Genomic DNA, 15,719 nt, shown 5'->3' with positions numbered 1-15,719 from the left:
AACGGTGTCCTGGTGTTTTAAATTTTCATTCACCACACCCTCCACAGCCAGAGAGCAAGAAAAAGAAATATCATCAGCTCCAATGCCAGCTTCATTGGTTGTATTCAAAGGATAAAGTCCATTGGAGTCTGCTTGCTGTCGGCCTTCTCCTGCAACAAGAGATGGAAGAATGCCTTGACAAGGTACATCAAGTGATGAGTGCACCTCAAGTGAGCTGCTTTCACCCGCATTTCTTACAGTAAAAGATGAGTTGTCACTTTTGTTGAACACTGAACCTTGGATTTGAGAAATGTCTTGACAATGTACTTTAAGGTGTGGATCAACAACTAAGCTTTTCTCACCATCTAAATCAGGTATGTCTTGATGAATTATAACCATGGAATCAGAAGCAGATTCATTGGTTTTGGTTGAACCAGGTAATGCACCATCTTGTGAGTCACTGCCCATACCATCTTGAGAGTCACTGCTTGTTTCCAAATTGAAAGCAACATTATTTTGTGTGGAGACATTTTCACTTTGCGTAATGGAATCAGTATGTATCTCAAGATCATGCTTCTCTTCTACACTCTTCCCTTCAGATAAATCAATAGAACTCTGATGATTCAATAAAAGTTTGGTTGCACTGGGCGCTGTGGTTGAATCATTAGAAATACATTCTACAGCCTCATTGTCATCACCTTCCAGAGGGGGCAGAGAAGATTTCCAATCTTTCCCTCTCCACATGAGTATATGCTCATATTCATATGAAATTAGGACACATGGTACTAGATCCTGAAAATCAAGCTCAGGAATTTCACAAAACATATCCAAGAATTGAAGAGAATGAGGCGAAACAACTGCACTAACCCTGAGCTTGGCACCTATTTTCTTGTAGTCACTTTTGTTCAGTCCTGTGCAGTCAATCCGGGCCAACTCACAAGCTTCAAATGCTTCTTGTACGTTTTTGACCAGGCCAGAGTACATACCATTTTTCGCTGTTTAAGCAAATGATGAAAAAACATTAGCTTTCCTTCAACTAAGCACTCTTTAACAAGTAATATAATATGGACCGAGGAAACTTAGACCAATAAAAATTAATGAAAGTTATAATATTAACACAAGGTAGAAACTAGGAGAAGATGTCCTAATAAATGAAAGGAAGAATTGAATACCAAGCTTGCATATTGGGACTAATTTACGTCCTCTCTTGCGCATTTCACTTGCTTCTTCCAGGGTTAGTCCCTCAGGAGCCCGTTGGATCAACCGTGGATATACTGGTGTCACAGGTTTCCATAGCATGATTGGATACCTGGGGCGTGTCCTATAATTGTAGTTTCGACCACGAAACAAGAAGATCACTCCTCCTCTGCTGTAAATGATCTTCCCTCCAGTTTTTTGCTATCAAAGAACAAAATTATTAAAGACCAGAAGTTGAACGTCCATGAGGTGGATTTGATCTGACCAGTGTAGAGAAATTATTTGCCTGCACATAAAATTTAAAGAGAAAACCTAACCTCCAATTGTTGCCGGATGTTATCCATGTCAACCGTACAAACTCCTTTACACTTTATTTTGCATACTCTCCGTCGTTTCCAGTGAGCATGTATATTATCCAACATGTTGTGAGTTAAACCATCACGTCCTGAAAGTAATAATAGAGTTATCAGAATATGAAAATGCAGCAGTAATTAGCAATGAGCATGATGAAAGTCACAGAATCTAAACCATCAACATAACAAAAGTTGGAGAAGCAAGGATCTATGTAAACTAACAAGTGAAAATCATTGATGATAGATTCTATGAGTTCAAAAGTTGCATGTTAACTTTAGTACAGTAGACAGTTAATTAATATAAATAATATAACCAACTACGAGTCATTTCTAACAAATATTCACTTGCTTTAGAGAAATTTCACACTAAATAACATTCTACAACAACAATCAAGTTTAGAAAAAGAAAGGCAGAATTTGTGAACTTCCAGATTGTCAAATCCTAAGCATTTGAAATACAAAAAGCTTCAACCAGGTTACAGCACCTAAGTCTGCTTCTAAAACTGCTGTTCTGGCCTGGCCTGCATATTACTAAGTTCGCATCTTACGTTTCAGATAACCTTGAGAAAAGTAAAAGGATGTATAAGATTCGATAAACATAAAAATTGCACATGAAATTCATTTGATAAAAAAATCCAATCATAAATGTTGATCAATAAGAAAATGCACAACACTTACAATAACTACTTTCTCAATGTCACAGAATTCTATCAAACAAATTGACATTCATACCGCAGATTAAAGCATTTCCTTCCTTGGCAAACTTCACCTTTCAAATATACAAGTCACAGTAATAACTAGCAATGCATTCCAAATTAGAATAAAAGGCAAAGAGATATCTTCAAGAAAGAAACTAACCCATATTCAACTGCCTGGTAGTCTTCAAGGTGGACTTAATCAAATCCTTCACTTCCTCATTCGTCAATGGCTCACCCAAGATCTCCTCCCTCGTCATTGCCTTATACTTGGGACCCGACCCTGCAAGGTAAGGCCCCGGTGCCTGCACTGGCTTCACTCCCTTCTTCCCAGGAGGTGGTGGTTTGAAAGAGTCAAACTCTGGCCTCTTCTTCCTACTCTCCGGCGTCGGCGCCCGCCCCGTCCACGGCCGGGGCATGGTACCAGGTCCGAACGGCAAATAGGGCGCCTCTCTCAGCGCTAAAGGTTTCACCTTTGGGGTCTCCGTATAACTATACTGAAACTCAAAAGGGGCATCTTTGATCCGATACGCAATCCCGCGATCCCCAACCACGATCCCAGCCTGCTGCTCTTCAGAGACTTGAGGAACCCTAGCCCGAAAAACCCTGCGAAAAGCGGGATGTGAGCCAGCATTTCTAGGGTTTTCAGGGGGTTTCGAGTACTTGGAAGCCCTGCCCGGGATTGAGGGGGAAGAAGGCGAGGAGGGAGTGCCGATGGACTTAAAAGGCGGGGAGGGAGCGCAAGCGTAGGCTCGGTCGGAGTCAGGATCGTGGTCGGGCTCATCGGAGGCGATGAGGGCGGCGGAGTGATGCCGGCGGTGGAGACGTAGGTCGGCCTCAATCTCTTGCTGTTCGCGCCGGCGGCGGATGAAGGGCTCGGCATTGGCGTTGTTCCAGCGGGAGAACCGGAGCTCGGTGGCGGGCCGGCCAGAGGGGGAGAGAAAGGAGGAGGAGAAGAGGGGGAAGGGGTTTAAGGCCTTAAGGGCCATGGAGAGAATATTCCGGCGAATATCTTGGAATCTCCGGCGAGGCGAAAGCGAGGGACACGGGAGGTTTATCTCTTCGATGATGTGAAGCGAAGGCGCGAGAGGGAGAAAGTCTGAGCTTTTTGATATTTACATTAATCAGGGTGTTTTTTAAAAAAAATAACAATTTTGTGTGAATTTTGACAATGAGACCCCAAAATGAGACCTCACAATGAGACTCTTTTGCTGCTTTTGGCTGTTCTCTGGTAAGCAGTAACCATGTAGGTTTTTTTGGATTAAAAATCATTAAAATATTCATTAAGTTATATTAGAAGTGAAAGGGTTTTTTATGCTTTTATGATAAGAAAATTTGCAAGTGGAATGAACTATGAAGCTAATCCATTACAATAAGTTAAAAAAACTTCAGTACATCACAGTACTCAAAAAATAAAAGAAAGAACAGACAAGGAATCTAAACACTAAAAAATTAAAAAATAAAAAAATAAAACCTTTTCACTTCAAATAAAAACTAGTCTGTGTACATACATTAGGAAGAGCTTTCATTAGAGTTTTCAGAACAAGGAGGACATGAACTGATGAACATGAACCAAGATTCATGATCTGCTTGCTGTTTGAGTTATACCAGTAAGAAAGTGCAAGGGTAGGACAAGGCAAGTGCAACTCATCTTCTTTCAACTGTATATTCTTCAGTACATTCATTGGAGTTTATTTGCAGTTAAAAGGATTAATCAGAACAGTTATTTACAGTTTCAATTAAGATAAGAGAAATGTTCAATCATGTTTAAGGCACAAATGACATGCTACCAAACAAACAGAATATTAAGAAAAAAACAACTCATCTAACTCTGCAGTTCCACACTACACTGTTATTAATGAATCCACTTAAACACACAACAGTACAAAGTTTGAAAATCTTCCCTGAAACAGTTGAACTTTTTTTCCTTGTTTGCAATTCATAAAGCAAATTGCTTGGTACTTGTAATTTCTGTGAATGTTTCAGAATCAAGCTCAGAGAAGAAGAACAATGCAAAGTATGGTTTGCTGTTAGAACTCTGAAGGTACATTTCTGAACAGTTGTTTATTTTGATTTGATTAGTGAACTTCTTCTCCCTTGTTCTTAATCTTGTGTGCAATGGAGCATCACAAAAGGATGGTTTTGATGATGGGGTTCATGGCCTCAATGGTCATAGTTCTGCAGACTCTTAGAATCCCTTCTAGAAATGATTTTTCTCATCAGTTACCAACCAGTGAAATCCCTAAATCCATCACTTGGGTTGGAAAGTTCTCTCTTTTAAGTGACACAGTGAACTTAACAAACCGGTTAGTAGTTAACAAGGGGTTGAAAATTTCTGAAAGGTCTGTTGAAAGTGAGATTGATTTTGGGGTTAAGGAAATGAATGAGATTGGCTTGTCAGCATTGACATTGAAGCAAGTTGAAGTTCATAGTTTGGATTTAGGAATGCCTAAAACCAATTTCTCATGGCTTGCGAAGAATGAAAGTTTGGCCATTTATTCAAATGGTGAAACAAGTAAAATTGCATCCGTAATGAAGAAGAAGAAGAAGTTGCGCGCATTACCTCCAGTGTGCATATCGGAAATGAACCGATTACTGGTCAGAAACAGGGCTGCTTATCATGCTATGGTTTGTGCTACATTGGTTCTTTAGTTCTTTGTTATTTTATGAAGATGTTTGGAAATTATTTATAATTGTTCTTTGATGTTTTGGTATCACTTTGTAGAGACCTCGATGGTCATCGCCACACGACAAGAAAATATTAGCAATGAAAGCAGAGATTGAGAATGCTCCTATTGTGAAGAATGCTGGAGAACTTTATGCACCAGCATTTCGGAACATTTCCATGTTTAAGAGGTATGCTCTTCTAATTTTCATTAAAATGAACAAATATCTATGAGACATACAAGAGATTGTAGAATCTCTTACCTAGAAACTAATGCAAACTAGCACTATAGGAGCTATGAGCTAATGGAGAAGACACTGAAGATTTATGTTTATAAGGAAGGACAAAAGCCAATATTTCATCAGCCATTGCTCAAAGGATTGTATGCTTCAGAAGGTTGGTTCATGAAGTTGATGGAAGGTAACAAGCAATTTGTTGTGAGTGATCCAAGGAAGGCCAACATGTTTTACATTCCTTTCAGTTCTCGTCTGCTGCAATTCGCATTGTATGTGCGCAACTCTCATAATCGGACAAATCTGAAAAACTAGTATGCCCTACAAAGCCAATTTTAGTTATTGTTTAATAATAAAATAGTTTTATTTCATTGCATGCATAATTATGGGTATTGTATTATTCATGTTTGATGATATATTATTATGGGCTTGCATTGTATAGATTTCAAATTAATGATAGAGATCATTAAAGTGAGACATGATTATCTATGTTCCTTGCAACCCAAAAATAGTTCACAACCCATGAGATAAAAATATGATTTTTGTATTCATTATTGGTTGTCAGCATGTTGTACTACTATGTGTGATAGAGTGGTATGTCTCGATCACTCAGAGTGGAGACTCTTAGTAACATTGTGGATATTTGTAGAATGACAAATATTGAGCTGAACTATACGAACTCTTAGACCAAACACTCGTCATAGAACAAAAGAGTTATTACATTACGGAAAGTCCTTATTACTTGAGGATGTTATTAAATCTTATGTATAAATTATATGACTTTGATAGTGTCAACAGGGTGATGCTAATTACAGGGCTATATCTGGACACGTTGGGTTATATAATAAATACACTGAAGGTTTGTAGTCATCCAAGATGAGATCTATCACTCTATGTAGGAGAGAATATTCTAGATTGTGTTTCTTATGTGTTGGATAAAAATCCTGCCGGTTATTTTTTGAAAGTATTTTATTATATAATATATATATATATATATATTTTTTTTTCTTTAAATTGTTTTATGTCCAATAGTGTAAAGAAACACACATGTAAGTGGAGATCGACAGTGTCATTGGTGGTCTAATTATCCCACTTATATGGAATATTTATTGATAGAGGGACTAATATGTAAAATATTATATTGGGGTCTCACATATGAATATCTCTAATCTTTGGATTAAATTGCAATTTGTTGATGGACATGATTGTGATTATCAAAATTAGTATGGACTAATTTTGCTAAAGATGTAGTGATCCCAAAGCGGGATTCACGCTACATGTTCTAACCTTATCCGAATATATTTACTCCCTATAAATATGTGATATGAGATTAGGGTTTCTTTATGAATTAATTTTATTTGATTTGTGATTGCCATCAAAAGACGGCTACGACAAAAACCCTAATATTAACAATAGTTGCTTGGAGCAAAAGTAGCCATCACTTCTTACGGATCAAGGGTGAAAAGTTCGAGAACATTGCGTGTAGTGCGTTGGAGGATTTTTGCGTTTGTGAAAATCTCCGTGAGGTAACCCTCGATCTTTCACATATATTCATGTGTTCATGTGATCGATCCTTGATAATTAATCAATTGTTGATTAAATATCAATTGATTGTAATTGATAGTCCTAATTTGATTAGAACTTTTTTTTTTTAACCCTAATTTGATTAGATCGATTTTTACTAACAAAATCTTGAGCTGTTTCTGCAGGATCATGTCAACACAATCGCAGCAAAATATCCTTTCTGGAATCGAACTGGTGGTGGAGACCATTTCATTGTTGCTTGTCATGACTGGGTACTTATTTTTTTTTCGTATTACTCCATAATCAGATATATCTTGATCTTCTTTAAATTCTCTACATCTGCATTTCTGCAGGCACCTTATGAGACCAGACACGCAATGGCTCGTGCAATCAGAGCACTTTGTGTGGCTGATTTGCATTTTGGTTTTCGCTTAGGAAAAGATGTATCACTCCCTGAAACTTATGTTCGATCTGCGAGAAACACTCTTAAAGACATTGGTGGTAAGCCTGCTAACGAGAGGACAATTCTTGCATTTTATGCCGGTAGCATGCACGGTACTCTCCGGCCAATTTTACTGCAGCATTGGGAGAACAAAGATAAGGACATGAAAATTTTCGGCCCCTTACCATCTAGCATCAAAAGAAACATGAATTATCGACAGTTTATGAAGTCAACCAAGTACTGCATTTGCCCGAGAGGTTACGAAGTAAATAGTCCTCGAGTTATAGAGTCAATCTTTTACGCATGTGTGCCAGTGATCATATCTGATAACTACGTGCCGCCTTTTTTCGAAGTGTTTAATTGGGAGGCATTTTCGGTTATCATACCGGAGAAAGATGTACCTCGACTTAAGGAGATACTGCTGTTAATTTCTGAAGAGAAGTACAATGCATTGCAATTGGGAGTGAGGAAGGTGCAAAAGCATTTTCTTTGTCATAACAAGCCTGTGAAGTATGATTTGTTTCATATGATTCTTCACTCAATTTCGTACAATAAAGTGTATCAAATAAGAACCAGGTAAAGTCATGAGTAGTGAATTGGATCACTGATTATCTTGTATTGAAACTATGGTTGATATAAAGACTTCAGTTTTAGCTTTGAAATGAATACTTGTGAGTAATTTATTCTACCTTATATTTTCCTGAAACAATCACTGATAATTATGCAAACCAAACACATAATTATGCATATCTTCCAATAAAAAAACAAATATTTGGATTTAAAATTTTGCTAATATTCTGAAAGAATTCTAGATATAAACACTGAAACCAGAAAGTCAGTGATAAAACCAGTGAGTTGTTTTCTATTCCTTCATGGGATGGACGGTCAAATTTCGGCTAACAGCTTTCTTTATATAAATAAATAAAATTTTCTCAATGCATCAGCCAATTCCCATTTGTTCTGGTGCCACGTGTCCTGGACCTCTTCTTCTCCAAAGAAACATACATCTCTTTGTCATCTTATCCTTTTTTAATCAATAATTATCAATATGCACGCAACTGAATGCACCGGCTTGTGTGTTTAATTCACAAATAAACCCCTCTCAAATGTTTAATTCAAATCCACTGGTGATGTTGGTCTTATTTATTTATTTATTTATTTTTTTCAAAATAACAAACTCAGTCAACATGACATGTAAACATGAAGGTATATTAATTATAATAGCTTAATTTTTTATTAGAAGATGTAAATTCAAGTTTTTTTTTTTAAAAAAAATTTATACCAACATCAATAAATAATATTGGGCCTTAATTTATAGTAATGTGTAAAGTAATGGCATAGTAAGTTTCGAACTCTCATTGTCTTGTGTAACTTTTTTTTTTATGGGTTATCACTCACCACTAGAATACTAATGACTTCTCATTTAAAATAACTTAACCATTATGTGTTATAAAAATAATTAAAAAAATGATACAATGAATATTTAAATAAAACGCATTACAATAAGAATTAAAAAATAAATAAATGACAACTATGTTAAAGAAGAAAAACAGGTAGTAAATGAGGAGAAAACAAACATGATTCCTTCCACTGTTGATAAATAGAAATTTACATGACAAAAAAAATTTACATGACATGGAATTTTATATGACATGACATGAAATTTACATGACATGACAAAAAAAATTTTACATGACATGACATGATAAAAAAAATTTACATGAAAACAAACAAATAGAAATAAATAATAATAATAAAAACAGCAGGAGAGCAACAACCTCTTGGCCAATGTTGATAAAAAATTTACATGACATGAAATTTTGAAAATTTTTTATATGATTATAGACTTTGAATGGGTATGTCCCAAAAAAAATTATGTAATATGGACAAAATATATCTAATGTGCACATGTGTGGATTAAAAAAATAATAATAAATAAATAAATAAACCATAATTTATGAAAAAAAAAAAAGAGTACAACAATGGCATAACTAACAAAATAAAATAATCCACTAGAAGTGAGAATTGTAGAACGACATGCACGAAAGGATATTAAATGACTAACATAAAAGAGCACGAAAAAACACTCCTATCTGTCTCCATGTTAATTAGAACTAGGAATAGCCTAATAAGAAGTTGTTCTCTGATGTTACATCATACTTTTTTAATCGCCTACAACTGGATGATGATTAAAGAACTCTAAACTGCATTTTGCCACCACAGTTGAGTCTTCCAATATGGCCTTCTTTGCAACTATCCTTCAAATAAATAATCTTAATTATTATAATAGGACAATTAAAAAAATTATCATAAAAAATACAAGCAATTTCTTTCAAATCAAATATTTCAAGTAATAGCTCTAAACAGGAGATCCCTAATATATTTAAAAGATTGGGATAGTCGTACTCTCCAACTACCCCAGAATTCGTCAATCCTTGGATAGCCCAATGGTATGACACCAAAGTGTAAAAAGGGAAGTTATGGATTCAAATCCCTCCTATGACAGTGATGTTTCCTGTACTGTCATACACTGTTTACCAGAGATTCTTATATTGTACATATACTATACATCCGGACTCCAGTATTGTAAAGTATTGTTTATATTCATAAAAAAACGGGCGCTTGTCACCTATTATTCCAAAAAAAAAAAAAACTACCCCAAAATTCATGTAAGGAACTTGATCATTTAAGTATCTAAATAAATATGTATGAAATTAATACCTCAACACATCTACCCATCTCATCAAGTAAAAAAAGAAAAACCTCTATCTATATTTTCAATAGATAAAATATTTGGTGCAAATGGCGCTAAATAGACCTAGAAAACAAGCGATTGACTCAAATTTCTCGTTCACTCTTTGGTCGCATGTCCAAAGATTTGGAGCCATTTCTCAGGAAAGACTTCTTTTTGGATTATCTTGTTAGAAGAGATTGATGAAGAATGGATCAAAGTCCTCATACATTGAACAACATACATGAGTGACCCTTTGGGTCTACATATAGAACACATAAGTATACATATACGTATATCCATATATATACAATACTATAATACATCTAACACCCCCCCTCAAACTCAAGGCGGATCATGCGTCTTGAGTTTGGATAACTATGAATAGATGGTGATCACGTCGTCGGGCCTTGGTGAAAAAAATCAGCCCACCCGGACCTCTAGAGGGAAGATAGTGAAGTGATACAGCCCCGGCACGCGTACATGGCATCGTGCTGAAGTGTGCATCCACACCAATATGTTTGGTCACCTCATGTTTGATCGATCCGCAGAGAATCAAGGGGCTCCAGATCGTCACAAAGTGAATAGGAATGGGAGATGTGATAGGTACACCAAAGTCCTCAGAGAATCGAACGCGCCCAAAGTACCTCCCGACGGTGAGAAGCCAACGCACGAACCTCACCTCAAAGACTAGACTTGGCAATAGTAGGTTGTTTCTTGGTTTTCCAAACAACAAGAGAAGAGCCAAGAAAAAAATACAAGAATCAAATGATGAGAGACACGATCATCGGGAGAATCGCCCAAGTAGCATCGTGAATAGGCCCGCGAATCAAGAGTAGATCGACGTGAGTAAAACATGACCACGAGATACGATACGCACGAAGATATCGTAGTATCCCGAATAAGATGAGCATAATGAATCGTAGTGGGTGCCGCAACGAATCGACCGAGAATGTGAATCGTATGAGAAATGTCTGGACGGGTGACGGCTAAGTAAACCAAACTGCCAACCAGATGTCGATAGCGAGAAGGATCAGATAAGGGAATCCCATCAGAGGCACGAAGCTGCAAATGTAACTCCATCGCTGTAGCAAAGAATACGGTATCGACCAAACCAGAGCGAGCAAGTAGGTCGTGAGTATAACGCAGCGAGAGAGGCGGTACCCATCAGATGAGAAGTAATCTCGATACCCAAAAAGTAACGAGCGGACCCTAAATCGGTCATCAAGAAGGTCTCACATAACTTCTGCTTCACAAAGGTAATGTGAGCAGAGTCATCACCGGTAAGGATCATATCATCGACATATAGAAGAAGAATGGTCTGTCCACGAGAGGAAGAGTGAATGAAGACCGCCGGGTCATGTATGCTCGAGGGTGAAACCAGCGACCTCAACCATCAGATCGAACTCGCTCAAACCAGCCCGTGGAGCTCGTTGAGACCATAAAGAGCGCGACGAAGACGACAAACATGTATCCCAAGGCACCCGAGGCCGGGAGGAGGAGTCATGTAAACCTCCTCCTTCAAGTCCCCATGAAGAAACGCTGCTCTTCACATCAGTCGATGAAGAACCCAACCACGCAATGACAGCAATGACAGAATCAAAGTGCGCAGTAAGCAGCATATGAGCTATCGGGGCAAAAGTCTCCTCATAATCACGACCATACTCCCTCGCCGAAAGCCACGTAGCAACCAAACGCCGCTTTTATAGCGCTCAGAGACCTCGCCGAACGAGTCTTCACACGGTAGATCCAACGACAGGGTGATGGGAACGGCGATGAGGAGGAAGAGGAACGAGATCCCACGTATGAGTCCGAAGTCAAAGCATCAAGCTCCTTCGCCATGGCGATCGCCACTCTGTAATCGAATCGCCTTCCCGTGAGGTACCGCTCAAAGACATCTCGAAAACACTGGTGCTAGTAGAAGCATAACGGACAGGGGGATGTAAAGTAGAGCGATCACGTAAAGAATAAGTGTGAGAGTGTACCTCGTGAGCTCGAATCGATAGTAGGAGAGGGTGTCGAGACGACCGGACCGAGATGGAGGTTCTCGCAGATTCGACGGTGGTATGTGAAACGAGCAGTGGGTGAGCGAGAGGAAGCAAGGGAGGAGGGAAGATACTACAGGGAGACTCAACAGATAAAGGGAGGGAAGACACAGCAGAGACTCAATGAGATAAAGGAGGAGAGGGGTCAAGAGAGGAGTGAGAAAAGAAACTCGGCAGGGAGGGTTGTATGATGGAGAAGAGGAAGACATAGGAGGAGTATGCTCAATCGAAGGGTTAGGAAAAAGGAAAGATAAAGAAACAGAGGGAGATGGGGACTCAGTGGAAGAAGGAGAAGCATAGAAAGGTGTGGACTCATCAAACGTGACATCACGGGAGATGCGAATACGACGAGTGATGGGATCATAACAACGATAACCTTTATGCTCTAGGCTATATCCTAGAAAAACACAAGTAACAGACTGGGCAGTTAGCTTTGTTCTCTCCCGAGGTGATAGAAAACGAAGCAGCGACAACCAAAAACACGAAGATGATCATAACGAGGAGGTGTCCCATAAAGACACTCACCTGGACTACGACCATTAAGGTAAGAGGAGGGTTGTAGGTTAATGAGATAAAATGCAGGTCGATGCTTTCGCCCAAAAAATGAGGGGAAGAAATGCACCCTAGAAGAAGCAGCACGTGTCGCCTCTAAGACGTGACGATGCTACGCTCAGCGACCCCATTCTGAGGATGAGCCCCAGGACAAGATAAGCGAGGCAGGGTGTGCCTCGAAGTCGAGAAGGCACGAAAGGCGTGAGAGGTGTACTCACCGCCAGAGTCAGACCGGAATTTCTTAATAGAGGCAGAGAACTGGGTGTGAATCATAGCATAAAAAGAGCGATAAATAGACAGTAATTGGCTACGGTGAGGCATAAGATAAAGCCAAGTGAATCGAGTGTAGTCATCTATAAAAAGAACATAATAGCGATGACCTCCTTTTAGAGACAAAGGGAGCGGGACCCCAAACATCAGAGTGAATAAGTTCGAAAGGAGCGATGATCTGCGACACACTCGAGGGATAAGGGACGTTGGAGTTGCTTACCAAGTTTACGACCAAGACAGTACGACATCGGGAAGGAGGAGAGCAGACTCCTAAAAACGCCACGACGAACAAGGGACGACATACGTAGACGGACATAAGTGACCAAGTCGATGATGCCACTTATGATGAGACCGAACAGCAGATATACAAAGTGATGACCCGGATTCGGTGAAGATGGAAGACGAAGGGAATCCAACGATAAACCCCATTTCGACGACGGCCGCTTCCTATCACCGTCCCATCGCGATCCCGCGACACGACAAGAGGTACGGTCAAAGATAACCTCGACAATCATGATCGATGAAGTCGGGCTAATGGATATAAGATTCATGGATAAACGAGGAACATGAGAGTCAAGGAATGAGAAATCACTCGAAGAGAAATGACCGATGAGAGAAACGAGAAGAAGTGTGCCATCGGGACAGGCGAACACGCAGTTACGTGAGAGGGTAAATGGGAATGGTGCGAGATAAGTGGCATCGGGGTCATGTGAGAGGCAGCCCGCAGTCGAAGCCGGAGAGGACGAAACTACCCAGGCGGATGGAGCAACCTCAGGTGGAACGAGGCATTACCAATGAGGGGAGAAATCCGTCAAATATGATTCGTTTGGGACTCGCCGAACATCGCCAACAACTCGACGATCGGCGGAGATAAAGAAACAGGGAGAGGTCTTGACAGGAATGTGTCGGGGAGCGGGAGGCGAGGGAAGAAGAGGTGAGTAAAGCACGTATCGAAAACCATAAGGATTCACCATTTTTTAAATATAGATATATATTACTATATAGAATAGTGCTAGCTGTCAAGAATAATGCATGATTTTTAATACATATATTTATATTGCGCAGGCCCATGTTGTCTTCTTTGGTTTGTAGAGATGCTTCAAGGTAGTGGGCCGCAGAGATATCGGAACAAAAGTCTTTGTGGTGGGTCCCGAAATGAATTGTCCTGTTATGTTTGGAAGAAAGGTGTAAGTGGTTGTGGGTCCAGCTGATTTGAATATTACTAGGGATGGCAACGGGTAGGGTATGGGTAGGGTATGCCAAAAACCCTTACCCTGCACCCGTAACCCCCACCCCATACCCGTACCTCTTACCCGCACTCTTGCGGGTAAAAAAATCATACCCTTACCCTTACCCTGCAGGGTACGGTATACCCTGCAGGGTACCCGCTACTCGTTGTTACCCATTGTTCAAATTATCGAATTAAATTTAAATAATAATAAAAAAATAAATTAATTATACATTATATTACAATCTTTAAACACATGTCCATAAATTCAAAAATTACTAAGTTGATATATATTTGTTTATCTTAAATTATATAATCACATAAAAAATGACATTTATTTAGAACTCAAATGGTAACTCTACCTTTTGTTTTTGTTCATGTTTAACTATCTTGGTTTTTGTTTTAAATTTTTCATATATCTACTATTTATATTTTTATATAGCTTCAAATTTTATAAATATCTAAGTAAGATTTTGAATATAAAAAAATATTATAAGTAATTCTCATAAGTTATATCCAATTGATTTTTATTAGTATCTTATTTTTCGGGGATGTTTTTATAATTTATAGAATAAATTATTATAACATTATTTTTATATTTGTTTATTTTTAAATTTAATTATGATTTTTTTAATATATATCTAAAATTCAATTTTTGATAATATTATCAAATATAAATATAGAAATTAAATAAAAATTTAAAAATAATATATTAAGAGAAAAATTTGAAGTATTATTTTCAAATTAATCACCATGAAAAATAGATATCGAGTAAATGTTTAGTTTAATAAAAAATTATATATATATATATATATATATATATGAAAGGAGTAAGGGCACGGGATCGGGTTTTCTACCTGCACCCTCTTCAACGCAGTAAGGGTAAGGGTAAGGGTGCTAGGGTAGGGGCATACCCTCACCCGGGCCCTGCACCGCTCAAAAACTAACGGGTATACTTCACGTGCAGAGTACCCCGGCCAAAGAGGGTAATACCCTCTTCGACCGGCATCTGGCATCTGCATACCCGTCGGGTAGGGTACAAATTGCCATCTCTAGTTTGGAAGAAGAATGCAAGTGTCTTGTTCTTTTGGAAAAGAGAATTCAAATTTTGAAAGAATATCTCGGGGAAAGTAAGCGTAGGCCCGTAGAAGGGAAGAGGAAGTCGCGGACAAGTGCACGGGAAGATGAACAACGCTGGTCGGGCGTGTAGGCGGCGATGTGCAGACGCGGCACCGGCGTGACGGCGCGGGTGATCTTCACTGGATAAGGTTTTTAAACAAGGAAATAGAAGTGGAAAAAGCTTGGTTAGTGAAGATAAAAAGATGGCCGATAGGCGAGGCGTACACAATGTGAAGGTCGGCGAGGTCGTGGTGCGACGAGCGGCTCAAAGGGAGAACCAAATCGAGGTTTGTTTTGAATGAATGAATGAAAGTGCCGGTTTCTGGAAAGTTGTTGGCCGGGTGATGGAGAAGAAGATTGCCCAAGAAGATGGCGGAGATTGAGAGAGGACCGGCGGTGTTGGCAATGGAAAAGGAGGAGACCAGAAGTGAAAGAGAGACGGGTGGGGCGCTCGGGGAGAGAGAGAGAAGGGTGGCGGTGCGTGGCGCGATGAGCGGCAGTAAGAACCTAGGCGTCTGATACCATGTTAGAAGAGATTGATGAAGAATGGATCAAAGTCCTCATACATTGAACAACATACATGAGTGACCCTTTGGGTCTACATATAGAACACATAAGTATACATATACGTATATCCATACATATACATGTATATATATATATACAATACTATAATACATCTAACA

General features: G+C 39.0%; 2 protein-coding genes across 2 annotated transcripts; one reads left to right on the top strand and one right to left on the bottom strand.

The window, feature by feature from the left end:
* On the bottom strand, positions 1 to 3,453 carry LOC120253197 (CRS2-associated factor 1, chloroplastic; the record flags this gene model as incomplete). The annotated part of the gene is made up of 5 exons (XM_039261522.1): positions 2,388 to 3,453; positions 1,494 to 1,621; positions 1,152 to 1,377; positions 847 to 974; positions 1 to 771 (listed from the first exon to the last, which is right to left on the bottom strand). Coding segments are annotated over exons 1-5 (2,079 nt in total), but the record flags the coding sequence as incomplete, so codon positions are not given.
* A 1,161-nt stretch (positions 3,454 to 4,614) lies between these two features.
* On the top strand, positions 4,615 to 7,668 carry LOC120253196 (probable glycosyltransferase At5g03795). The gene is made up of 5 exons (XM_039261521.1): positions 4,615 to 4,852; positions 4,950 to 5,080; positions 5,182 to 5,436; positions 6,825 to 6,918; positions 7,000 to 7,668. The coding sequence occupies exons 1-5, from the start codon at positions 4,670 to 4,672 to the stop codon at positions 7,666 to 7,668; spliced, it is 1,332 nt and encodes a 443-aa protein (XP_039117455.1). The 5' UTR covers positions 4,615 to 4,669.
* Positions 7,669 to 15,719: the final 8,051 nt, after the last annotated feature.

Source organism: Dioscorea cayenensis, chromosome 26 (genome assembly GCF_009730915.1).
Source record: "Dioscorea cayenensis subsp. rotundata cultivar TDr96_F1 chromosome 26, TDr96_F1_v2_PseudoChromosome.rev07_lg8_w22 25.fasta, whole genome shotgun sequence".
Taxonomy (NCBI): Eukaryota; Viridiplantae; Streptophyta; class Magnoliopsida; order Dioscoreales; family Dioscoreaceae; genus Dioscorea; species Dioscorea cayenensis.
The sequence above is the reverse complement of the archived record's forward strand: the minus strand, read 5'-3'. Positions and strand labels throughout refer to the sequence as shown.